General features: G+C 42.3%; 1 protein-coding gene across 12 annotated transcripts in view; it reads left to right on the top strand.

The window, feature by feature from the left end:
• ubr4 (ubiquitin protein ligase E3 component n-recognin 4) overlaps positions 1 to 27,291 on the top strand; it is a 72,790-nt gene that overhangs the window by 11,969 nt on the left and 33,530 nt on the right. For 5 of the 12 annotated variants that reach the window (XM_077514526.1, XM_077514530.1, XM_077514529.1 and 2 more), the window contains exons 12-39: positions 394 to 493; positions 580 to 717; positions 924 to 1,041; positions 1,733 to 1,774; positions 4,470 to 4,657; positions 4,745 to 4,901; positions 4,987 to 5,072; positions 5,210 to 5,379; positions 5,515 to 5,794; positions 6,463 to 6,595; positions 6,787 to 6,866; positions 6,952 to 7,080; positions 8,150 to 8,332; positions 8,447 to 8,569; positions 8,649 to 8,878; positions 9,524 to 9,642; positions 11,044 to 11,141; positions 12,492 to 12,649; positions 12,804 to 13,010; positions 13,256 to 13,357; positions 13,433 to 13,533; positions 19,427 to 19,814; positions 19,911 to 19,974; positions 20,053 to 20,244; positions 20,499 to 20,569; positions 20,891 to 21,083; positions 21,608 to 21,841; positions 23,936 to 24,106. In XM_077514526.1, coding sequence (XP_077370652.1) covers positions 394 to 493; positions 580 to 717; positions 924 to 1,041; positions 1,733 to 1,774; positions 4,470 to 4,657; positions 4,745 to 4,901; positions 4,987 to 5,072; positions 5,210 to 5,379; positions 5,515 to 5,794; positions 6,463 to 6,595; positions 6,787 to 6,866; positions 6,952 to 7,080; positions 8,150 to 8,332; positions 8,447 to 8,569; positions 8,649 to 8,878; positions 9,524 to 9,642; positions 11,044 to 11,141; positions 12,492 to 12,649; positions 12,804 to 13,010; positions 13,256 to 13,357; positions 13,433 to 13,533; positions 19,427 to 19,814; positions 19,911 to 19,974; positions 20,053 to 20,244; positions 20,499 to 20,569; positions 20,891 to 21,083; positions 21,608 to 21,841; positions 23,936 to 24,106 — 4,255 coding nt within the window. Of the gene's footprint in view, positions 1 to 393; positions 494 to 579; positions 718 to 923; positions 1,042 to 1,732; positions 1,775 to 4,451; positions 4,658 to 4,744; positions 4,902 to 4,986; positions 5,073 to 5,209; positions 5,380 to 5,514; positions 5,795 to 6,462; positions 6,596 to 6,786; positions 6,867 to 6,951; positions 7,081 to 8,149; positions 8,333 to 8,446; positions 8,570 to 8,648; positions 8,879 to 9,523; positions 9,643 to 11,043; positions 11,142 to 12,491; positions 12,650 to 12,803; positions 13,011 to 13,255; positions 13,358 to 13,432; positions 13,534 to 19,426; positions 19,815 to 19,910; positions 19,975 to 20,052; positions 20,245 to 20,498; positions 20,570 to 20,890; positions 21,084 to 21,607; positions 21,842 to 23,935; positions 24,107 to 27,291 lie in introns of all 12 variants that reach the window. The other 7 variants (XM_077514535.1, XM_077514533.1, XM_077514534.1 and 4 more) reach the window with 5 other exon arrangements.

Raw genomic sequence — 27,291 nt, 5'->3', positions numbered from 1 at the left:
GCAACAATCGACTTATAAATTCGCATCGGGATTAATCGGTATCGAATCGAATCGTGACCTGTGATACGAATCGAATCGTCAGGTACTAGGCAATTCACACCCCTACTGTCTATGGTTCTTTGGGTCACACCATGACCGCCAGCAGTGGTGCTTCAAGTGCTGATAGTAAGTGTGCCTACGGGACGGGAACATTCAGTGCTTGAAGCACGGTTGGGAGGAACGAAATAGAGCTTCAAATATCCACATCCAATAGAAAAAGATTATTGGCTTGTTGATTAATAGAGAATCATCAGCATCTCACAAGGAGTGGCCACATCAATCAACTGCATTGTATATGAAATTAGAATCTTAAATCGTGGTACTATTTTTAAAAAAAAATTTCTCTCCCCAAAGACACCAAGGATTTGGAGTTTTGTCGGTGATCTTGGCCAACCATGCCATCAAGCTTTTAACATCACTTTTCCAAGATTTACAAGTTGAGGCTCTACATCGAGTAAGTTGCTGCTCTCACAATACTGCTTTTGTCATGAATATTCATGGTAGGCACCAATCCATTACCCAAGCCTCTTCCCCTTGCAGGGTTGGGCAAGTGATGGTCCACCTGCTGAGCTCAATATCATGGCGCAGAGTACTTCCATCCAGAGGGTCCAAAGGCTCATTGACTCTGTACCGCTGACCAACCTTCTCTTCACCCTTCTCTCTACTGCCTACAAAAAGGTACTGTCAGTTATTCCTGTCATTTCCCCTAACGCCTATGAATGTGTTTATGGTTTATCGAAAGATGCTTGGCCAACTAGAAGTGACGGAGGTAAAAAGTTAAGTGATAAGAGCATTCTTGAAGAGAACACTTGGGCTGGCTGTGATGCCTGTCGTTTCAGTTTGACAGATTTTTGAGGCGCTTTATTACCTTTTGCTTCCATCAGGCTTGTGTCCTCCAGCGCCAGAGAAAAGGCTCAGTCAGCAGTGATGCTAGTGCTTCCACTGATTCCAACACCTACTACGAGGATGACTTCAGCAGCACTGAAGAGGACAGCAGCCAAGGTAAACTGTGCTGAGCACCTTGGTAAGCTTCAGCACAAAATTTAGCATATGACATTTCAGGTTTGGAAAACAAGAAAAGATGCCCCTTTGTGTCCTGGGCACCTTTTGCAACAACCTCAACTCAAACATGTTTACATCTGAATATGTATTCATGTAGATTGTTTATGAATGACAATGCCCAATATGGATGAATTGCATTTTGAGATTTTTCTCTCCCTTTCTAGTTAAGTGCATTGATATTTATTTTCAATCCATTAGCAGTCAGAGCTATTGAATTAAGGGCTATTTATCAGCAATGTAATACTTAAGAGTACTTAATTCTAAATGAACATGCAGGTTTGAAGTTGTAATACAGATAATCACAGCCTGAGCTAACTTGGGAACTGCTACCAACTAGTTAATCTCTTTAAAGTTTGGTGTACAAAGTATTAGATTTGTCTTCCCCACAGCTTGTAGGCAGGTGCAAAATTTAAATACTTGGCTGGGTTTGGTGTTAGCGCTAGCGTCAGTGTATGGAGCTGCTTTAAAAAAGCAATGAGTCACCTGACTCACCTCTATCTGTGGACAGGTCAGTCATGACATAAGAGCAGCTTGAAGGATAAACAAATGCAGCGCACTCACAAAAATGTAATTAACATTTTTGTCTAGTCACCCTATATGATAGTGCAGTTGACAGTGTCTACTATCTCAGCAGAGAGAAGACAGGAGAAGACAAGTGCAGCTTGTGTCTCAGGTCAGCAGTTTTCTGTCCTCAGGTCAAAAGACTTGGTGTACACTTCACTGTCCTACACTCATTTTGTTATTGTATGTCTCACTATGTAGGCTATGAGCTACAGCTATATTAGCTAAGAAAAGAGCCACAGAGGAAGACACTTTGACAAAACATCAGTTCTGTGAAAGGTGCCTTTTGTTATAATTGGTTGAACTATTACAATAATATTTTTTGTCAAAGAGGTTCATCTGTGGTTCAATGTGCTTCAAAGGATAATACCAGTGGTCTAATTATGTGGGTCCTTAACACATAGTTTATTACCCCACTGGGTGCCTGATGGGAAAGAACCTGTGCTTCTGTACCTTTTTATTCTGCCTTTACATTGTATGGTCACTATTGTTAATGCTGTTTAAGGTAAGTTTTATATACAGCTTTATCATCCGCTCTTTTCGCTGGACAGTTCAGACTACATTAGCATTGTATTATGACGTGCTGTATACTCATTATTTTCCTTTGAAAGCATAAATGTAATTTTTGCCAGTTACCTTTTCATTTTTGTTTGTGCTAGATTGTTTAAAATGCACATTGCATTATGGGTCAACAGTGCCAAAATAATGTAGAACCCACCTGAAATCAGTGGTATTATTCTTGAATATAATGAATTCAAGTTGTGCTTGTACTGTGCGCTTAAGCATACTATGCTGCGTCTCACTGACACCTGACAAGTTACACTTTTTCTGTTGCATGTAAATGTGAATATCTACTTAAAGCTATTAGTTTGCAATTTAGCAAGAAACCTGTGTATTAGTTTTCCTTTATGTGTAATTGCACACTTAAAGCCCGAAACTGAGAGGCACAATAGTTGATTGCCAGAGTCATGCACAGAGCTATTGCCGTTTGCTACTATTCAATTCAGACCCCACCTTCACTCCAGTCTGTATAGAGTAAATATGAGGAAAACAGAGTCTAAGGTGGGTCAGTCTCATCACCCTGCTATTATGTTGAGCTGAGAGGTCCTTTTTTTTGCTTTAGTGTGAACATCCTGATTTTAGATTTTTCTATGTTACCCAATTCTACACTTTTATAGAAACTCACATCCTGTTTGTGCCAAGTCACACAAAGCTTAGGCAAAAGTTGCTTCTCTTCTGACCATGTTCGCTCAACAAATTGTCATATAAATTGGTTAGGTACTTTTTGCATCCTTCTGGGTGATGAAATTGTTATGGAGTTGGCAGAATTAAGTGTTGCATATTTGAAAACCCATATAGTCAGGCAGTTAATTGGTTTTAGTCTATAGCAAAAAGATTTTACCATATGACCTCTTTCTTGGTAATCTCTCTCCTAGGTTCACTATGTATCAAGTAGTTAAATGGGAGAGCTTGCCAGCTTCTTTGGAAGTCTTTATATTACTTTATTTACATATTTTCAGCAGAAATAGAATAGAATTTTGCACGTAACATTTTCTGCTGTTGCAGCATCCTACATGAAGCCTGTTTGGCAGGGCCACCATGAGCAATGTTGTGATGACCCTGCCAGAACAGGCCCTGTATATTAGTGATGGAATATGATTAAATGATTGGTTTATATTTAATGTCTTTACACTGTATTGTTTAAATCTTTAAGGAAATTGTACTTACTAGTAGTACTTTTTTTGTGCCATTTTTTTTTCCAGTAGAAAATTTACATTCCTTGTTAAAGCCATTTTTTGTGGAAGGATTTTGCACAAACGTGTGCTGCGTGTGTGTGCGGTAAAAAGTTCAATGATGGTTGAATTTCGGTAGATAGAACAAAATATTAAAAACTAAAAAGGAAAGAACGTGTTAATGCAGAACACTTCGACACCTTTTAGAGAGCAGCATCCACATGCATTTCACATTTGAAAGACATGGATTTAAGCAGTGTGTCTCATTTGCCTCTTTTTACACACAGATTGTGTTACATTGTCCTTATGCATGTTGACACAAAACACAACAATGCTTGCAAAACCAACACACCCAAGCATGCAAAGTCAAGTGGTGATCTTGCCTCCTTGTCATGAATGAGCAACTGAAATGTTCTGTTGTCATTTACACCACCACAGACATGCAGTACTTATCGCATTTCATAGGCGTTGCTTTCGGTTCTATCTTTCTTTGGTGCAGCAGTGTAAAAATCCCTGGCCTTAAAAAGCTTGCGCTTGAAAACTAAATCAAAGGTTAAAAAAAAAAAAAAAATCTAAAAACCAATGTGATTCGAGAATGGAAATCAATTATTTATTTTTATTTATTTTATTTTTTTAAACACTTTTTTTTTTTTTTTTTTTTTTGTTAAACACTTGGATGAGTTAGGGCATAATTGAATTGGCAGTTTTTAATTATATATACTTTGTGAAAGTAAATCATTCTGGGCAAGAGTTCACAAACTTGGGAGACACTACATGAATCATAACCACTATCCTTTAGTACCCATTTTTACTTGAAGTTTATCAATTGAAATGATTGCAACTTGAATACAAATTATTCTCTTCAGGCTTATGTATTACTACTTCCTTCTTTAAGTCGATATTCACCAGTAAATGTTCACTATTTACATTCTTGTCCACCACTTGCAGTGTTGTAGGTGTCACAAAATAGTCTTAAGTTTGACACTACCACCACCATGCCATAAAAACTTGGGAAGTCTTGGGGAACTTACTGGCATCGCTATATAAAATGGTCAGACGTTTTTTCCATTGCAGATGATGACAGTGAGCCCATCCTGGGACTTTGGTTTGAAGAGACTATTTCACCCACCAAAGACAAAGTAGCCCCCCCACCGCCTCCACCACCACCTCCCCTGGAGACTTCTCCAAGACTGAAGAGCCCCAGCAAGCAGAATCCAAGCGAGAATGGCAACATTTTGGCAGGCCGTAAAGATCCAGAGCTTGTGAGATTTATTTTTTTGAATCCATAAAGCTTGACCTTCACTACCCAAGTTGATCATATTGTATAGTCAATTTGTTTGTCATTCCAGTTCCTCAGTTTGGCCTCTAGTATTTTAAACTTCATTACCACTTCCATGCTCAAGTCCAGGAACAACTTCATCCGCAACTACCTAAGTGTATCGCTAACAGAGCAACACATGGCAACGTTAGCCAGCATTATTAAAGATGTGGACAAAGATGTGAAAGGTATGCTTCAAAAATGCTGCTGTGAACTTGAGTTCCTCCTATTGCTGTTTGTTAGTCTACATACTATTTTTATCCCCTCCCTCAGGAGCCTCAGATGAAGCCTTCTCTTTAGCTCTGTATCACTTCAACCACACCCTCGTGACATCAGATCTGCCATCCCCATCCCTGCAGGTAAGAGGAATACAATCCTGCATGCGACTATTTTTACTCACATGCTACAGTCCAATATACACCGAAGCATACTTTGTTTTTTTAATAGAATTTATTTCAGGACATATGAAGTTCTACCACTCTGTCTCTTTTCTTAGAATACCCTTCTTCAGCAACTCGGTGTTGCCCCCTTTTCAGAGGGTCCCTGGCCCTTATACATTCACCCTCAATCACTTTCAGTCCTCTCCAGGCTCCTCCTCATCTGGCAGCACAAAGCCAGTCTACAAGAAGAGCCCGATGTGCCTGAGTGTATGAAAGTTTGGGAAAGGTAACAATCCTGTTATATTTACAAAGGGTTTCAAGCCTAGCCTTATACTCATTACTACAAAACAAGAGCCGCTGAAACTCAAATTTAACATCTACTGACGTCAGTTTGATCATTCTCTTTATCTTTCACAAATAGATTTTTGGGAACACTGAAGCAGCACACCGTTCAGGGAGCTGTTCACGGCGAGGATGACCTTAATGTGGAGCACCTTCAACTGATGCTATTGCTTTTCCACAAATTGTCGGAACGTGGCAGATGGACAGTGCTTACTTTGGTCACCCAGGCAATCACAGACGTGGCACTGAGCAGAGACAGCCAGTTGAAAGCTGTGCCCCTCAACCTGGCTCGTCTGCTGTTGGTTTTTGACTACCTGCTGCGCCATTACTCAAAGGCCCCCATGTACCTTTTTGAACAGGTAGTTATGTCTCTCAATGGCCTGCTGTGTTGATAAAGCCATTCTAAATAAAATTCTGCTTAAAAAACCTTTCATCTCTGAAATAGTAACAGTTCCTTATATTACCGGCAGCTGGGTTGCAAAATTCCGTGAATTTTGAAATTAATAGGAATTTATGGAAATAAAAATCAATTTACAACATTGAAGGTTGGCCCTCAATAGGGAGCTTTATATTGTATCATAATCCTGACTAAAACAACCACATTGAATGCAAGCACACATTTCTTTTAAGCCCGATCTCACTGAACGGTGAAGGCTTGTCAGCGTGTGCGCATGTAGTGAGTGTTTTTTGGGGGGGTTTTGCCCCCCCCCCTTTTTCCTGAGCAGGATTCGTTCAGGCTTGCAGACGTTCGCCAAACCCTTGCAAACAGTTTTTCTTGTAGCCACCAAATTTTGAACATGTTCATCTTTGCTACAATATAGTTTGGCCAGCTACATTAAAGTTCCCTGTTGAGGCTTCATTTTTTTTTCTTTTTTTCTTTTTTTATTCCCATAAATTCCTGTTAATTCCTGTTAAGTGTCCAACGTTGAAAATTCCTGGAATGCTGCAGGCCTAGTACCAGTCAATTGAATACTTAAGCTTTAATAGGAGATATTTAGCTTCTCCCAATGATGAACTTCATTTTTAGGTGCAGTACAATCTCCTCACCCCTCCATCAAGTGGGCCAAGTTCTCTCCAGGATGCCGGCAAGCGCAGCAGTATTCCGCTTTACTATGGCTTTAAAGAGGTGGAGGAGAATTGGGCCAAGCACTGTCCAACCAGTAAGTGCCGGAGCCCCAATCTTTTTACTCACAAGGCGCATGGTCCAAGAAGAATGGTTCAGCTAAAACAAATCATAAGCATGAACTAGATGTAATCAGTCAAGCACAAGTCTTGACGCCTAATTTTGAAGATGGGTCCACAATGATCTCAGAATTTTTGTTTTGCCCTTTTTTCTTTTTCTTTTTTTTAGATTCAAATGTTCAGCCCAAATTCTACTGTGTTTTGTCCCCTGAGGCATCTGAAGATGATATTAACAGACTAGACACCAAGGTGAGGCTATTGATCTTATGTATTGTTCTCAAGGTGATATGATGAGAGCCTTTAAATGTGCATTTTTGTTCCCCCTCCTTGGTAGGTATTTTCAAAGCTGTTCAACGGAGCAGTGAAATATGATGAACTTTACGCTTGGCTCATATCACTCCTGGCAGCAGGCTCACAGCTCGACACAGGAAGAAGACAGGAGAACAAACCCGTCACTCCAATGGTGAGAGAAAACCACAAATGATTTCATATTGGAGAGACAGGCTTGCTCACAAACTAGAATGCTAATCAATGGTAGTGATGCCCGATATGGAAAATTTCAACCGATACCGATAACCGATAATTTCCTGCTTTGTATGGTCGATACCGATAACTGTTTTTTTTTTTTTTTTTTTTTTTTTTTTTAAATATTTAATATAGCCTTCATATAATCTGCAATTTGTTCATCCAGGAATGGAAAAACTGATGTTTTAGTAGCTCTGATTATGACAGCAAACAAATGTGTCTCTTTCAAATGTGTATTTTCTATATGAAATGGCTAACAGATAATTACACACAATAAAAAGTTAGTTTTTAAATTAATACAGAACTACAACTGGTTTATCTGGAAAAACAAAACATTCATGTATTTATGCATTATGCAATAGGAATGCATTTATTCAACCCTAAGTGCAATAGTGTATGAGGATGAGGTAGGTGAACGTTTGGTAAAATTATATGCATTGACATTTGTCAACCTAAATTAAAAAAAAATAAAAAATCAAGTAAATACACAAAATTGGTATTGCAGCAACACTTGTGGGTGCGTGGGTGGTTATGTTGTTTCCTATGGTCCCGTGAGGGAAACACAGACTGAAAAATAATAAATAAATAAATAAGCAAGCTGCTTACGCTGCGTGTTGCATTGTGGCTTGGTTACAGCCGACAGTAACTGGCATTAAATAGTTAGTTCACTGCTTGGCTTGGCTTTAAAAGTTAAACATAAAATACCATATGATATGCATCCTTGAAAAACCCACCCCGAACTGCGGTGAGACATATCGGGCCGATCAAAAATGACGTCATATTTTCCCATATCGGCCGATATTGTATCGGTCCGATAAATATCGTGCATCCCTACTAATCATATACCTAAGTAATTCAAAAAAATTTGTTACAACAAAAATGTACAAGAAAACAAGTACATTTGCATTAAATTGATGGTTAGACTGTATCAACAAAACAAGGGTAAGCAATAAGTGAAAAAACTTTCGAGGTGCTTTGACTAAACAACTGTTATTCGCTTTGTACAGGAGGCCTGTTCCCTTCAGTACTTCTTCTTAGTGCTGTGGAGGATCTTGGGGGCTTTACCACCTTCAAAAGCCTACATGGAGCAGCTAAAGTCTGGGTGTGGGGATCCCAGTGAGAGTGATATCCTTCATACGCTACGATGGTCATCACGCCTCAGTGTGTCTACTTACGTGAATTGGATTAAGGTTTGTTGGCTTTAAGTACTGTTTTAAAGTGGTGATTTTTCGCTCTGTATTCCATTTGCTTTCTGGACTGTTTGTGATGTATATTGATTTACTATATCCATGTCCTTATGACAGGAGCATTTGGTGAAGCAGGGAATGAAAGCAGACCAAGCAGCCTCTTTGGTTGAAATCACAGCTGCTAAGTGCAACACAGTTAAATATGATGTGGAGCTAGCAGAGGAGTACATTGCCAGACAGGTAATGTTTGCAAGCTTATCATAAACACATTGATTTTGATCCCATTTGTTTCTTATCTTGTTTTCCTGTTACACTGCAGATTTCAATGTTCTCCAGTGTCGACCCAAATGTCCTAGTTCAACTTGATCAGCTGCCTTCGCTACAATCCATTTATACACTGGATGCAGTTATCTCCAAAGTGCAGGTGTCTCTGGATGAACATTTGTCCAAGGTTGCCATTGAGGCAGACATTCAGAAGTCGTCAGAGATCACAAAGAACTTGTTGTCTGCCACGCTGCAGCTTGTTGACGTTTATACAACTTTTACAAGGTGAGTTCTTTTGGAGACTGCTTGTAATTTTAACCGGCTGTAATGATTTTAATTTCAATACCAATCTGAGCATTTTGCACTATTTTTAATTACCATATTTTCACGACTCTAGGCGCACTTTCAATGAATGACATATCTGAAAACTTTTTCAATATATAAGGCGCACCACATTATAAGACGCACCTTCAATGAATGACATACGGTATTTTAAAACTTTTTCCGTATGTAAGGCGCTACAGTAGAGGCTGGGGTTACGTTATGCATCCTTTGTCAAAACAGTCAGATAGGTCAGTCAAACTTTATTAATAGATTACAAACCAGCTTTCTGACAACTCCATTCACTCCCAAAATTAATAAACAACTGTTTTATTATTTTCTCTGAGGTAAAGTATTAGTATTAGCTAGCGTGGATCTTCTGCGCATGCGCGTCAGCGATCGTGCAGGGTCACCGATAGCGTCTTGACAGCGAGACCCGTTGCGGCTCAATATTGATCCATATATAAGGCGCACTGGATTATAAGGCGCATGGCCAGCTTTTGAAAAAATTGAAGGCTTTTAGGTGCACCTTATAGTCGTGAAAATACAAAACCTTTCAATCAATTGAACTCGCATTATTCATCAATTGAAAGCCTTGATTTGTCTCAGGTCTTATCTACTAATGAACATACCAGAAGAAGGGGAAAACAGGCTGTCAGATGCCAAGCTCCAGGGTTATGCTGCTGTGCTGTCCATTGGTTCCTCCCGCTGCAAAGCCAACTTACTGGGTATGTAGCTGTATTATTCAGTGCAGAAATGTTCAGCAGTGCAGTAATTTTTTAGCCTGGCAAGCCACACCCACTTTCTGAAGAAAGTGGGTCTGGCCACTTGGCCATTGAAAGCGGTTTCAGCCCGTCTCAAAATGAAACTCTGCAATCAAATTTGTTTATTTGCTGTGACGTATTCTTAAGCCTGGTTCACACGGCAGGAGAATTGGCCCGATTTTAGCCCCGAATTTCCCCTCCCGCCAATCGTAAGGACGTGCCGAGACGCAAGCGATAATCTTCACAGATAACCCTGCGGTGTGTATTGTCACCACACATGGCGCCTCCCGATGTCGGCACTCGGAAGGACCCCCGACTTGAAATCGGGCATATCCAACACGTTGGACTTTTTTGGCCCGATTTCGCTCCGCGCAGCAGATTGACAGTGACGTGCCGCCAATCAGAAAGCGAGCCAGCGAGGAAGCCGGTGGGGAATCCAAAATCAAAACAGTCATGACGCAGCAGAAAGTCCGTGCTCGCGCTATTACACTCTTTTTAGTTTTTTAATTATTTGTATTTGGGGGGTTTTTTTGTACACGTACACACATTCTCCACAATAAACGTGGTCTCCGGGTGGGACGCCAACCCGCGCCGCCAGCACCGAGCCGAGGGCAAGCGATTCTCGCCAGTGCCCATTTACGCTCCTTTAAACAGCACCTTTTCTTTTTATGCCGCTTTTTCGGCTGAAAACCAGGATCGACTCATGTTGACGACTCGGAAGCCACGTTTAATCTCGAGAGGTTTTACGAGACTTCCCGTCACATTCTTGAATGAACTCGGCTCGTGTAGAGTGTGTTGATTGTGCAGTGTGGCCGCACACCACGCACGGTACGTTCAAAACTGGAACTCCCGTGATTTTCTTCTCTTCACGTGTGGTGTCTGTCAAAGATTGGAAATCGGCCGACAATTTTAAAATCTTGCCGTGTGAACCAGGCTTTAGTGAGTAACATCACTCTTTGGCGCCGGAAGTCTTATCACACAAATCAAGTTTTTACCCAAACTACGACATGTCATTCACTATTGTCTGTCTTCGAGTAGCCATGTTGAATTTATGTTGTTAATTTATTCATGTTGAATCCCTAATGTTTACTCACTTACTTAAATATGAGTATTATATATTTCACATATACGACCCTGTGTTTGATACTCTTCCACACAAACGGGTACCTCCCGCTTTTATGACGTCATGTCCACTCTTCGCTGATTGGATCTTTTCACTGCCTGTTTGGTAAAGTTTGCCCTATCTCAGAATTGCGCTTGATGCCGTCAGGGCTGGTTACAGCAGATGAGTCTGGTTTCCAGACTAATAAATTATACTTTGTGTGTTGACTAGTGCACTAACTTATTCAAATAAACACTTAACAGGGCAGAATGTTATGCAGAACTTACCACCAACTGTACAGACATTATGTGAGACATGGAACAGCATCCATACCAACGAATTCCCCAACATTGGCTCATGGGTAAGTAACCAGAAGGACATGATACTAAGTACTCATAGGCCTGTCACAATAAGAAATTGGCAAGAAAGAAATTATTGCGATTAAGGATAACATTGCGGTTTTCATATACATTTTCAACTAATATAATAATGGGAAAATAATTAATAAATCCAACGAATTCCCACACAAGCTGTTGCTTTCGGCTTTGATACCAGCCCCATTTTCCCGTATTATTTCCAAATGATGGCTGTCCCTACTACTCAACTGAATCTACTACTAAATCTGATGCCATATGCCCCGCCTCCCAGAGTGCGTGGCAAGATGATTCACTCCTCATTACGCGAAAAGCATGGTTTAGGAGTCAGTCGTGACAGGAAAGTGAACTTATTACCCAGTGTCTTTGATAAAGCCTGTATCTCACTGAGCAGCGCATGATTGCAAAGGTGTGTGCACGTAGCGAGTGTTGATCTTTCGTCAGGCTGCGAAGCACATGCAATGAATAAAAACACCACCAATAGCCGTGGTGCGCTTCTAGCAGTAATGCTACATGGCTATGAACAGCGCTACTGCCGCGTCTCACAAATGAGAAAGATATTTGCGCGTGCTTATGAAGACCCAATGGGACACATGCGAGCCAAAATGTTTAAACTGGTTTTAAAAGCCGCTTTACCTTCAATGTTTGCGTGGTTTTCAGCTGAGCTAACGTGATGGGGAGCAGTGACTGGAGAAGCGTATAATTAATGTCTATTATAATTGCTTTGGGGGAAGAAAAACTTTTTTTTTTCTTTTTTTTTTTAAACCCTCAACTTTTTTTGAATAATCGGGAATACATCCCTAAAAAGCTTTTTCTATGAAACACAGGGATTGTCTTCCAGAAAAAAAATAGGTGAATTTGCTGACTGTTTTTGGTTTAAATTTTGCTTTTCTTTTACAGCGCAAACTTACTATGCTTTACATGTTATAATTATATAATATAAAACACCAGCATATGTTGGCCAGTAATTTGTTTGATTCCCTTTATTTTTGGTATCCTGACAAAATGTTTGAGGAATTATTGAAGCACATCATCATGGTATGGAGGACAATATGTCCTTAATGTTTAGTCAGTCAACTTTTGTTTACTTGTTAACTTACCTACCACCGGAAAGTAAACAAAAAAACTGGGTCGAGTTTGCGACTGTGACCATTTCAAGGGTCCTTCTCCCAGAATGTCACAGGAGTAGTAGAGCCAGCAGTCGTTAAATGTAGCTAGAAGTACGGGAGACTGCTGGTCATATTTAAATGTACTAATAGTATTATTTCTAATAGTCCATTACATATGTCATTACATCAGATCATTTGACTACTATTTAGTTTTGCCTTTCCTTTCAGCGAAATGCGTTTGCCAATGATACAATTCCATCGGAGAGCTACATCAGTGCCATCCAAGCAGCACACCTGGGAACACTGAGCTGCCAGTCATTACCTCTGGCATCGTCTCTCAAACACATTCTGCTGTCTTTGGTTCGCCTCACCGGTGACCTCATTGTGTAAGTGGTACAGACAAGATCCGGATCAGTGTACATATGTGGAAGCAAATTTGTGAAGCAAATGTGATATGATTTCTTAGTTGTCCATGTCTTTCGTTGATGTAAATTAAAAGTCTTGAGAGTTTTCGTGAGTTAATTTTTGTTTGTCTTTTAGTACAGAGGAGGTGAATCCTTCTCAGATAGTGCGTACACTGCTTCCTCTCCTTCTGGAGAGCAGCACAGAGAGTGTGGCAGAAATCAGCACCACATCACTGGAACGCATTCTTGGCCCATCAGAATCGGACGCGTTTCTCGGCCGCATCTATGAACGCTTGGTAACCGGATGTTACAACATCATTGCAAATCACTCTGACCCCAACAGGTAACCGTTTCACAGTGTAGGAGTTCTAATTCATCCCTAGTGACCACCAGAGGCGGTGTTGAATGGACGAAATGTTCCTTTGGCGCATGTGCATGGAACATTCAGTGCTTTCATCGCCATGTCTGATGGTCGTTAGGGATGAAATTGTACTGTATTTATATTTGTAACTTTTGTTTTACAGCAGCTGAAAACGGCATGTGTTGTATTGTTTACTTTAAATTCTTCTTTCATGAATTTACTTCTAGTGGTTTGGATGAGTCTGTCCTTGAGGAATGCCTTCAGTACCTTGAAAAACAACTTGAGAGCATTCAGGTCCGCAAAGCCATGGAGGAGTTCTTTACATTCAGGTATTTTTTCAACCGATGACATTACTGCACATGATGAACACAACTTTCTCGCTCACTGTGTTCTCTTTTTCGCAGTGGTGAGCTTGTCCAAATTATGATGGCAACGGCCAATGAAAGCTTATCTGCAAAATTTTGCAACAGAGTGCTGAAATTTTTCACAAAGCTTTTTCAGCTAAGTAAGTCTTATATCAGTAGATTATGATTGATGTTATTATGATAGATCTGTTATTGAAGACGTTTGATACTGTAGACTCACTACTAGCATGTACAAATGTTCAGGTGCTTAGATTATAGGGCTGGGCGATATGACCTAAAATCAATATCACGATAAATTGGGTGGCTGTTTTACTTCGGTAACGCTAAATGAATGATAAAGGAGGTAGTGTGGCTTGTAAACAAAATACATAAAAAAAATAAATAAATAAAAAAACATTAACAATAATCAATTGCAAATAAAAATGCTTGCCATGTCTAAATTCGGCAGCCTCTCAGTGTTGGGAAGCAATATTTTCGCGATGGTCGGTACTTTCAGGAGGCGTTTAAACTCTGCACTGTAGATATGGGAGCTATAGCTTTAGCTATGTGGTAGGCTATTGCATTGTTTTTTTCCCACTCATCTGACGTTCTCTCGTATGGTGTCGCGCTGTCGCCCCTACAAATGCCTCCGTTATGAGCTACTGTCTGGGGATAGCACTTTTCGAACCTTGCTTCGCGCATCTTGACCTGTCGGTTTGGGAAAAGGCTTAGCCGTCTTGCTGGTGGTTACGACGGTTTTCAGACACACTTTACATTTCGTGTTCTTTTGCTCAACATCGTCTTTGTGGAAAACAAGATATTTCCAAACGACAGATGTCGGCATTTCTTTTCACGACAAGCATAACAGGATCAACTTCGACTAACGTTACTTACGCTGTTTGAGCCGTTATGAACCAGGCGCCATTTCTTCGTCTGTTTAGCTTCTCGTTCAGACTGGATGGGTGGAGTCACGTGACTACACATGCTGAACTTTCTTAAAGGGGAATGAACATAGCCTACCAAGAATACACAGTTAAAACAGACGAAAAGACTTTTATTTTCTTTTTTTATTAAAACACAGAATTTACCGACATGGGAAAAATGACGACTGTTATTGTAGTGAAATTCGGTAACGGGAAATTTTCGGTTAATCGCCCTATGGAAGCCCAAAAGTGTCAAAATTCAATAAATAAAAAGTTCATTTTGAAATAACTATCCTGTAGATAAATAACAGGCAATTATGTAATATGGCCATTAAATTTTAAAATGAGGTGTTAGTATTATTATGAAAAGTGTTATGCTATTCTATAATATTTAACAAATATTTTATCTTGATTAAATATTTCATAATGATTATTTTAACAACGTCATACTTTTTTAAAAATGACATTTAATTTATTTTTCAAGGTTTTATAAGATAAGAAAACTTTGTTTTACAAAGTCAGGTTTTATTTCATAATGTCCTTTTCCACAATGGTCTTCTTTTACATAATGGCGTTTTACAGCTGAATGACTTGGTCTGTCAATCAAATGACATGAGGCGGAGCCAGTTACGTGATTGGCTGAGTCCCTTATACAGACATGAGCAGCAGCACTTGCAGTATCGATTCATGCGTGGAGAGTTTAGCGGCAGTCACAGGCTTGCTAAAGCATGGATACGGGAGATAAGTCACTTTCAGAAGTACTCCAAGAAGTAGCAAATAGTTTAGAATCGGGTCATAACCTAAAGGCCTTGTTAAACTTCTGCGTCAGGCTACGGGGTAGGCGTCACGGCGATCTAGACTCAAACAGGTGGTCCCACCCACTGACTTCGATTGACAGACCAAATCATTCGGCTGTAAAACGCTATTATGTAAAAGAAGACCATTGTGGAAAAGGACATTATGAAATAAAAACTGACTTTGTAAAACAAAGTTTTCTTATCTTATAAAGCCATGAAAAATAAATTAAATGTGATTATTTTAAAAAGTATGACATTGTTAAAATAATCATTATGAAATATTTAATCAAAATAAAATCTTTTTTTAAATATTAAAGAACAGTATGAACATTTTTCATAATACTAACGCCTCATTTTACAATTTAATGGCCATATTACATAATTGTCTGTTATTTATCAAAAGGATAATTATTTCAAAAAGGCCTTTTTATTTATTGAATTTTGACACTTTTGGGCTTCCATATCGCCCAGCCCTAATAGATTAGAATAAGCCTTAATTAGTCCTGCAATAGTGAAATACCATTTTATAGCAGTCAGTGTACTGTACCAGCATACAAGAGGAAAAGTATCAAAAATGTGTGTACATATTTCCAACACCAGTGAATGATCAGAAGTCTCAGAAGTACTGTATGTGCTGTACATTAATAATCATTATAAATCATGACAACACTGACATACCAATCACGAATACTGTAAATGTAAATAGAACATTACAAAGTGACGGTAAATGCCAGCACTGCAGACTTAACTCATTTACTCCCAAAAATGTATAAATACGTTCTATTTTAAGTGTTTTAAGTGTCCCAAAGACGTATTTATGTTAATATAGTTTTTTTTTATGCTAGAGCTTGCAGAAGGCTTTGATGCAGGCTCTCAACTGCAGTGAACGAGTGAAAAATGGTAGTAATTACAAAAACGGCTAGCAGGTGGCAGCAGATTGAGATCAACTAGAGCCATGTTGAAAACGAGCCTTGTTTCCCTACAATTATGAGCAGATTTGTGAATGATGATGAAACTTAGCTATATTCTAATACTATTTGCTGCAAAACGGAAACAGATAGAAATTATGGCTGAACAATTAATTGCATTTGCGGTTAAACCACGGTTTGACAACACGCGATTACGTAATAGCGGAAAGCTGTGATTTAAATGCTCATTGAAACTGAAAGGAAGGAAGAAAAGGAAGTAGCTGTAATCAAAGCCTAACGCCGTAAGTGCACACGTAATTTTGGTGAGTTTTTTTTTTTTTTTTTTTGTCTCATGAGACCTTGAGACGAGTGTCAAACTTAGGGGTGGGTGGGCGATATGGTAAAAATTTCATATCAAAATCACGATCTTGATTTTATCATGATTATTTTTTTTACATATATTTTTAGACTCATCTTCACATTTCTGAACATTTTTGTAATATTTAAAACAGATTTAAAATTCACCGTATTTTCCGCACTATAAGGCGCACCTAAAAGCCTTCAATTTTTTCAAAAGCTGACCATGCGCCTTATAATCCCATGCACCTTATATATGGGTCAATATCGAGCCGCAAGAGGTCTCGCTGTCAAGACGCTATCGGTGACCCTGCACGATCGGTGACACGCATGCGCAGAAGATCCCGCCATCTTGGATCGCTAGCTAATGCTAATACTTTACCTCAGAGAATATATTAAAACAGCTGTTTATTCATTTTGGGAGTGTATAGACTTGTTAGAAAGCTGGTTTGTAATCTATTAATAAAGTTTGACTGACCTAGCTGACTGTTTTGTTGACATTCCCTTTAGCGCAGCACCATCTAATGGATGCATAACGTAACCCCAGTCTCTACTGTAGCGCCTTATATATGAAAAAAAGTTTTAAAATATGTAATTCATTGAAGGTGCGCCTTATATATGGAAAAAAGTTTTAGGATACCATTCATTGAAGGTGCGCCTTATAATGCGGTGTGCCTTATAGTGCGGAAAATACGGTGTATATAAAACCCTAAAAGAGGGAAAAAACAGCCATTTTAAAGCAGCAATATGGAAGATTTAAAATTTCAAATCGCTACTGCCACCTGTGGCCGAAAACAAACTGCACGCTCGTACACGCTGCGCGCACTCGTACGTGCACGACCTCAATACTGAAGACTGGGCTCTTCATATCCAATTAAACTGTTTTCAGAGGTAAGAAGTTTTATAATGTTGTACAAAGCTGGCCACTTAACGGGATGAGACTCTCGATCCCCACTAAACAATTGATGACCATGGGACGTGCAGATCATATTGCTTTAGTCGGTCGAAGTCCAGTCCTGTGCTGTACTCCAAAACGATGTGCAAATTACGTCAATTAATTGGACCTCATTCCGATGTTCATATGCCGTTACATATTGTAGTCACCCCGCTCGACGGACGTCAACCCGATTCTAGTCAGTGTATGTCGCCCCCAGGCTAGCGTCATTGTGCATTAGCCGAAAGGTGGGCTGTCATTTATGGAAACTGACGATTGTGAAAAACATATAGACCCATTCACTACTTAGTGTGATACGTCCGTGAATGTTATCGCCATTCAGTAGTACCGTTCACATTCCGTTGGCATAATGTAGCTACAATAGGCTGTTTTCACGCAGGAAAATAAGGCAACATTTAGCCTGATTGAAACGCCACGGAATGGAACGTCTGTTCTTCATAAAGTCATTCTGTTCTATTACATTCAACTTTGCCGCCCCTTTCACGCTAAATGTTGCCGTCCACCTCACTTTCACCCCAATAGTTACGACCGAGAAGTGATCGATCTTGAGGTTACTGCTATTTGAAAACAACACATTTTCTTCTCAATGTCAAGATATTCTCTTCTTACCTTTTGGAGTAGAAAGAAAGCCAGCTGTGAATCACTTTTCTAATCCAAGTCCAATCTCAACTCTATCCACTGCTGAAATGTCAAACCAATGTTCACTCTCGTTCTTGCCCGGCGACGGTCACTATCAAGTTTAGATTTTTTATTTTTTTTTTCCGTGGCACTTGACATTGTTTTCATTTTTTATTTTTATTTTAAGCAGCCTTCCGCGGAGTAACAGCGGGTGTTTGGGGCAGCGAAAATCTGTACTAGTTCCGTCTTCGCGACCACAGGAAACAACTGACGAGAACGTGCATGCCGTCACATCCCGCAGGCAGAGGGCGGGAAATTCGAAGGATTCGGACCGGACGCTTCCTAAATAATATTGGCCAGAGGCTTGTAGGAGTACCCATTGTGAACAGCTAAGATGTTGAGATACTAATTAGAATATGTTTCAGTCATAAATGGTCAAATAAAAAGGCTATTGTTAAGATATTTTTTGGGGAAATCCTCCATATAGTAGCTTTAATGACAACTTGCATGTGACTGTCGGCCGCAACCGCGCCAGAGCACAACAGCTCCAAACACGCTAGCTTACCTCAACAAGTCTTGTGTTGCCTTCATGGACTGTCCAGACCATGGGACACTACCCAACCCGCGACTCACCCACAAGGATTGCTACCGAATGCTAGTGGTTTTTGAAATCAAATCGGAGATGTTACGTCATATAAGCAGGTATAATTTTACTTTGTCTGCACTTTGCATGTGTGAGTTTACTGACTGAAGTTGCTAAGTTTTTTTTTTTTTAATATGTAATCTGAATTTATTTATAAATACAAGTGTTTACATGTCATGTTTCATGCAACATGAAAAGTTGGATATGTTGAGTGGTAAATTGTACCTAGTAGAAAAAACTGATATTAAAAGCCTTCATTTGCCTTTACCTTAAGATCCTGTAATATATAATAGATCTGATATTGTTCATTATAATTAACGTTTTGTTGGGTAAAAAAAATAAATAAATAAAAAATCATTTAAAAGGACCTTGAAAAAAACCCCGCACATATCGCAATCGCATTTTTTGGGGAAAAAAAAATCTCAATTAGATTATTTTCGTTCAGCCCTAATAGAAATATACTTTTCTTTCTTTTTTTTTTTTTTCCTGATGAAAGAAGAGACTCCAATCTTTCTTTTGATAGGTTCCACCATGTTTTTCTAGCAAAAGAACCCAATATTCTGCGGGCCTTGCAAAATCAGTCAAAATCCAGTAAAACAACCTGGAGCGAAGGGGTTTGCTTCAGTCAAAATGGCTGGGAGTGAATGAGTTAACACCTCAACTACACAGACGAGATGTCCTAGATTGAATTTTGTGTCAGTCCTTCCTGTTTGGTGTTTACATGTTCTCCCAGCAGTATTACTGATCAACAGTATGTAAGAATACGTATGTTAGATTGAAGATTTTGTTTTAATTAATAAATTGTCACAGTGATGCTTTATTCATTTATTTATTTATTTATTTTTACCCCTAGCGGAAAAGAGCCCAAACCCCAGTTTGCTCTGTCTTTGCGGCTCTCTGGCACAGCTGGCTTGTGTGGAACCTTCTCGTTTGCAGTCCTGGCTGACGCGCATGACTGCCGCCCCACCCAAGGACTCCGAGCAGCTGGAAATTGTGCAAGAAAACCGACAGCTTTTGCAGCTCCTCACCACTCATATTGTGCGGGACAATAGCCAGGTGGGGGAAGGAGTGTGCACTGTTCTCCTGAGTACTCTAATCCCCATGGCAACAGACATGCTGGCTAATGGAGATGGGACAGGATTCCCTGAGCTCATGGTCATCATGGCCACTCTAGCCAGCGCTGGACAGGGAGCGGGTCACCTGCAGCTGCACAGGGCAGTTATTGACTGGCTTACGAGATGGTAAGATGTTAAATATAAAGTCTGTACATACATTTAATGACATGGGCTAACTTGCATGAACATGCATCTTCTAATATATATTTTTTTCTATTATAGCAAAAAGTATTTAACGCAAAAGAATGTTGTGGAAAAAGTGAGCATGAACACATCCCAAGGAAAGGTATGTTATTTATTTGGTACTAGGGCTTACTCATTTGGCAGAAATGAAAGTCATTAATTTGTACTCCTTTGCTTTCAGCATGCTATCATGTTGGAATGCTCCTGTCACATCATCTCCTACCTTGCTGATGTGATGAATGCCTTGAGGCAAAGCAATGGTCAAGGTAGCTCCACATTACTCATGGATGGGGAAGAGAAGGCCATGGAGGTGGACTCGGACTGGGTGGAGGAACTAGCTGTAGAGGAAGATGATTCCCAGGCAGAAGATTCGGTGAGACTTCATTTTTATTTTCTTGCATTTCGAAAAGGGGACATTAATATAATTGGCTTCATGTTACAGTACTTTCAAGCTCAAGAAAATTTCTGCTGAATATTAGCAATGTACATTACTTGATAAACGTGCATTCTTGCTGCATTCTACTGTAACACGTGTTAGATATTCTGCTCCATTCATAACTGTATACACATAGAAACCGTCACATTCAAGTCACAATATGTGTAACACAATTTGTCATTAACTCACAGGATGAAGATTCTCTTTGCAACAAACTCTGCACCTTCACCGAGACTCAGAAAGAATTCATAAACCAGCACTGGTAATTAAAAGTTCTTTTTTTTTTCAGTTATTTATTGCTGCATGATTTTGGTTTAGTTCCCAGACGGCTCTAGATTTGTCCAAGTAGTTCTTACAATTCAAAGGAATGTATCACATACAAACCTACTACATCTTAACAAAGAGAAAATATCTTCAACCAGTCCATAGTGTTGTGGATTATGAATGTATTATATTCAATAATGAAGAAAATAAGAGATGACACAAGCACTATTAAAAGAAGAGTCACAGTCAGTGTTCTCAAACATGACTATAAATATAAGTGCCATTGTCAGAAATAAAACTGCTGCATTTCATTTTATAGGTACCACTGTCACACCTGTAAGATGGTGGATGGGGTAGGTGTGTGCACTGTGTGCGCCAAGGTCTGTCATAAAGACCATGAGATCTCCTATGCCAAATATGGCTCGTTCTTCTGTGACTGCGGTGCCAAAGAGGATGGCAGCTGCCAGGTGAGACCGAATACGTCAGGTCATCATGGGAAGAGAACAGCAGCGGTAACTTTGGCTTGCAAGTCATTCCACCATTGACTTCCATCCAGTCATTTCATTTGATCAGGGCTCTATAGCTAGTCCACACATGCACAGTAATATGTGACAAAATTCATGTTGCATTGCGTAGGTCATGTACGAGAAGGCCAGTTTTCCTAGTTAATCCTAAGTGACTGCTTTGCTGTAGTATGCATGCAATGAACAAACCATCAACCCCATTTAATGTTCCTGTAACAAGTTGTTTGACTGTTGCATTATTAGTTTCAGTCTTGTTAATGTAGCTGCTACTAATACAGTACCTCAGCAAAGTTATAGTATGTACTTGCATGTCACATTCTTTTTTAATAAGTTATTGTGCCAATATTTCCAGTCTTGTCATGGTGTGAGTTTCTTTGAAGAGCTCTCATTTCGTACAATATCAGCTGGCAATTGTTTCACTAAGCAAATTGTAAAGCTCAGATGGTGTGATGGATTATGTTGCTATTTGCCTATTCGCCTTTCTCACTTGTTCATATTGTGTTCATCAACAGGCTTTGGTGAAACGCAGCCCCAGCAGTGGCATGGGCTCCACTCTCAAGGAGTCTTCAGCCTTCCAGAGTGAACTGCGCATGCCCGAGAGCACAAGCCGCCACCAGAATGCTTCGCCCTCTGATAAAGGCAAGGTGACCATCTGTGATGGCAAACCTGGTGACGACGAAAGGCCAAAGAAGAGCAGTGTGTGCAAGACTATTGAGGGCTGTCAAGAAGAGCTGCTTTTACAAGTGGTGAGGAAAATAATGGAATATTTCTGGACTCATCACCAGTTGTTATATTCTGATGGCTTTCTTGAAAAAGGACATCCCATTACGGAACTATTCCTGTGAACTTAAGGAAACGTGGATTTTTATTTATTTATTTTTTATTTCAAAAAGTTCTCAGGGGCCTCAAAACGTGTGTAAAATAGGTTTTACATTTGTGTGCACGACTGAAATTTGGAGTGTGTGTAAATACATCAAAAATACATAGTAATCAAACGTGCAGACACCTGTTGTGCCTACACCAGTAAATAATCTGTGTTGATAAATCCCACCTTTTCTAAACTGCCACACTCTCGCACGTCTAGCCTCATTTATTTTGAAACACCTCCAAATGACTATATATAGTAGCAGCAATCACTTAAGAAATCCAATGAAATGGTAAAGAGGGCAAAGAGAATCTCAGAGTCCGAGATGACGTGGTAACAAATGAATAGTACTGTTTGGAGCAATGGGGTACCGCACGAATGCTATTTTTAGAACGCAAGGCCACGAGACTTCAGCAGCTTGAACCAGAAGGAAGTTAAAAAGAAGCCGGCTTGTTGACGAGCCATGATAGTAGTGCTTGTTTTGTTCTCGTTTATCTCCGGAAGGAAAAACATACTGTTACAAGCTGTTACGGAACTTGCAGAAACGACTCCAGAAACGACGACCGTCCACATATGACGGATGTATACTTTATTCGTCTCCCAAAGCTAAAAATTCAGAGGGATAAATGTGAATCGGGATCAGCTTGCGCGGACGCCCAAAAGAGCAGTTTAATGCCAGTGAAGTGAAGCCTTTCACCTTCATATGTAATAAACATTTTGTTGGGGGCCATGCATGCATGCATGCATGCATGCATGCATGCTCCTACAGATGACAATCATGCCCTTGCCGGCCACCGCTGTCCCGAAAGGTAAGTTATTGTCTTTATTTTATTTTATTTTTTTTGTTTGGCGTTTGGCACTACCCCGACTGCTGGACGACAATAATGAATGAGGAGGAAAAATGCTACATGCGTTGCCACTGTTGTTCGGATGTGTCTTGCTTACCGCCTGAATTTTTTATTTTTTTTAAATTTTTTTTGCCTTTTGTGACATGCATGAACATTTATCTGTAGGGCCTTTTCTGAAACAGGTTCATAAGTGGGAAGGGTATAATAATAATTGAAAGAATTGAGTTATAGTGAGTGTTGTTGGTTGTGCCCAAGAATTTCCAAGTAGAATTTGCGATCACGAGTATACACACACACACACCCATCCTTGTACATATATCTTTGTGAGGACATCCATTGACATAATGCATTTCCTAGAGCCTTACCCTAACCGCAACCATCAAAAATGATTGCCTAAACCTAACCCTTACCCTAACCCCAACCTTAACCCAATTCAAACCTAAACTCTAAAACCAAGTCTTGACCTTCAAAAAGAGGTCTTGCAAAGTGAGGACCGGCCAAAATGTCCTCACTTCACAAAAATGTCCTCATTCTGTTGGATAAAGACGTATTTTGGTCCTCACTATGTATTATGTACAAGAACACACACACACCCACACACGCACACACACATAAAAAGCAATATAAATTTACCTCCAACAATTATCAAAGATTTAAGACAACCAGATATGACAGACAGGGCATATGTTGGTAAAGGAAGGATAGCTTGTTGGAACTGGAGAATGTTGGAGAATGCGTAGGACGATGTTTTGAGGGGTAGAAAAAACAAAACTTTACCTCTAGATCAGGTCGACTCTTTTCCCTGTCTTTGTCAGCCCTCGACACTCAAGCCATCTCTTCAATTGAACATTAGTATCTTCATCAACATCTAAACCAGTGAATTTGGCACCAGGGATATAATTCTGGGACAGAATTAGTAGATTTAGCGCAGTAGACATCTCGCTAGTAGACTGTTTACATCCGTCGAGCATGACTGGCCCACCGGGTATGACCCCCTTGCTAGCCTCATGAAAATTAAGTGTGGTGACGTATATCGTGCAGTACCGCATTAATTCTGATCCTAGTGTTTGTATACAAACAGTAAAACGTCCATTTTACATATTGTCCCGTTTGATGTCTCTCAACAGAATGCATCATCTACTGCTGCCGTGATACTGGAGATGCTCATGTTCCTAATGGAAGCCATCCAGAACAATTTCCACCAGACATCGGCTGTCGGGAGCAGCAGCCGGGCGCAGCAAGCCCTAAATGAACTTCACACTCATGACAAAGGCGTGGATATGACAGATCAGCTAATGGTAAGACCGTTTATATTGGTGTGTTTTGTATTTGCCGTGATGACATGATCTGCCATGATCATCATTCATTAACGTTTTTCAAAACGAAAGTTACAACTGTAACTACGGTTCTATTTCGTCCCTCCCGACCGCCAGAAGGCGGTGCTTTAAGCACTGAATGTTCCGTTCGCGCATGCGCAGTTCGAGTAATGCATACCAAATTAGTCACCTGTGACCCCTGGGTGACCCTAGAAGGGTATAAGTTCCGGTGTCACCCAAGGTTCGTTTCCTACGGAATCTTCTCGCGTGAACACGAGGATTCCGAGCGACAGGACGCCCTGGCGGTCGTCTGGGACTCATAGAACCGTAGTTACAGTTGTAACTTTCGTTCTATTTCGTCCCTCCCGACCGCCAGAAGGCGGTGCTTTAAGCACTGAATGACTAATACCGGCGTAGTCGCGAGGGATCTCAGACACAAACCTCACTGAGAAGCCCCAGCAGGACCTAAGATCACGCCAAGCGGATGGGGAGAGGCGACATCCACGCTATAAAACCTGGAGAAGGTGCAAGGCGTCGCCCATGAGGCAGCAGCACAGATATCCTCCAGGGAAACACCCCTCAGGGCGGCCCAAGACGTGGCAATACTCCTGGTGGAGTGACAGCGCACCCCTGACGGCAGGGGGCGGCCCGACAGCAGGTAGGAATGGCGAATGGCATCCACGACCCAGTGAGACAAGCGCTGCTTGGAGAGAGCGGAGCCCTTGGTAGGACCACCATAACAAACTGGGCAGACGTACGAATGCCCGCCGTAGCGTCAATGTAACACTGCAAGGCTCTCACCGGACAAAAGAGCTCCGGCCTGTCCCCGCCATCAGTAGGAGTGGGTACATAACGTTTAAGCCGTAGAGGCTGGTTAGAACGAGAGCCAGACAACACCTTGGGAATGAAGGCAGTGTTTGGCCACAGAGTGACGCCGGCGCCATCCGGGTGCCATCGCAGGCATTCAGGGCTAACCGATAAAGCGTGTAGGTCGCTGACGCGCTTGGCGGAGGCAACGGCGAGCAAGAGTGCAGTCTTGCCCGACACCCACAGAAGGTCCGCCCCCGCCAGGGGCTCGAAGGGAGGCCTGCACAGGCCGTCCACCACCAACTGCAGATCCCACGCTGGAACCCGAGGAGCCGGGCGGGGACGAAGACGCAGAGCCCCTCTGAGGAACAAGGACACCAGCTCATGGCGCCCCACGGAGCCGCCATCAGCACCAACATGCCGGGCAGAAATAGCTGCCACATACACCTTCAGAGACCTCGACTGAGACCTGCCCTTATCCAGGAGGGACTGCAAGAATTCCAGGATGGTGGGGATGGAACACGAAACAGGGTCCACCCCGCGTTCTCCGCACCACGGCACAAACAACTTCCACCTGTTGGCATACTGTAGCCGAGTGGACGGTGCCCTCGCATTAAGAATGGTCCGCGTGACAGACTCTGTACAGCCGGTCAGCAGCGGTTGGGGCCCCTCAGTGGCCAAACACGCAAGCGAAGGCGCCGAGGGTCGGGATGCCAAACCCGACCTCCCTGTTGAGACAACAGGTCCTCCCTGTCGGGGAGGCGCCACGGCTCGCCGGAGCACAGTTGACGGAGCAGGGGTAACCACGTCCGGGCCGGCCAGAAGGGGGCCACCAGCAACAGCGTGTGCCCCTGAAGAACTCTCTGAAGCGTCAGCCATATCAGAGGGAGCGGCGGAAAGGCGTAGAGAAGGCACTCTGACCACGGCTGCGCCAGTGCATCCAGACCCAGAGGGCTGGTGGCCTCGCTCAGGGAAAACCAAAGTGGGCAGTGGGTCGAGTCCTCGGAGGCAAAGAGATCGACCTCCGCCGTGCCGAAGCTGCTCCAAATCATGCGCACCACCTCTGGGTGGAGGTGCCACTCTCCCGGAGGAGGACCCCGACGGGAGAGAGAGTCCGCGAGCTGGTTCCAAACCCCCGGCAGATAGGTGGCCCGTAGACTGGCCAGACGGGGAGCAGCCCACCTGAGAAGGTGCTGGGAGGTCTCCAACAGACGGGCGGACCTGACGCCGCCCTGATGGTTTATGTGAAACACGGTCGTGGTGTTGTCCGACCGTATGAGAACATGCCGTCCGCTCAGGTATGGCAAGAAGTGCATGAGTGCCAAGTGCACCGCCCGAAGCTCCAGCACATTGATGTGATCGACCCTGTCGCGCACAGACCAACTTCCCTGAGCCGTCCTGTGCTGCCAGACAGCACCCCAGCCCGTGAGGCTGGCATCCGTGGTGACTGTTTCGCGGCGGGCCGGGACCACACCCAGCGGGACGCCGCTCAATAGAAAAGCCCTCTCCCTCCAAGGTGCCAGGGCAAGGAGGCACCGATGGGACACCCTGAGCCTCCGGTGGCGGTGCCACTTGGCGTCCAAGTGGAAGCCGTTCAGCCACCTCTGTAGTGGGCGCAGTGTCAGCAGACCCAACGGGACCACAGCCGTCATGGACGTCAGCTTGCCCAAAAGCCGCAAGTAGGCGACGTAAGGCAACAGCCTGCCCCCTCGAAAGAGCGCGAGGAGGCGAAGAACATAGTCGACTCGGTGAGGAGATGGGTGGGCTCTCATAACCGTGGTGTCCAACGTCACACCAATGAAGTCTGTCCGCTGAGAGGGGACTAGAGAGGACTTGGGCAAGTTGACCCTGATACCCAACCGGGCCACATGAGACAGGAGATCGGAGGTGTCCCGGATCACCTGAGCCCGCGACGGCGCGCAGTGGAGCCAGTCGTCGAGGTACGGCAGCACCTTCATGCCCACAGACTGCAGGGGCGCCAGAGCAGCCTTCACAAACCGAGTGAAGACCCGCGGAGCGAGGGAGAGCCCGAAAGGGAGCACACGGAACTGCCAGTGACGGCCTTTGTAGGCAAAACGGAGAAATCGACGGTGTAGAGGTGCGATGGGGACGTGGAAGTAGGCGTCCTTCAGGTCTATAGACGGGAACCACTCCCCCTGGGCGAGCGACTGCAAGACGTCGTTCGTGGTTAGCATGTGGAATGGCAATACCTTGAGATGTCTGTTGAGCCCCCTCAGGTCCAGTATCGGTCGGTATCCACCGGTCTTCTTTGGGACAAGGAAGTACGTCGAGTAGAAGCCCCCGGGCTGTGCCAGGGGATCCACGGCCTCGATCGCGTCCTTGGCCAGGAGGGCGGACAG

This window comes from Festucalex cinctus, chromosome 2 (assembly GCF_051991245.1).
Source record: "Festucalex cinctus isolate MCC-2025b chromosome 2, RoL_Fcin_1.0, whole genome shotgun sequence".
Taxonomy (NCBI): Eukaryota; Metazoa; Chordata; class Actinopteri; order Syngnathiformes; family Syngnathidae; genus Festucalex; species Festucalex cinctus.
This window is presented reverse-complemented; position numbering and strand designations above follow the sequence as displayed.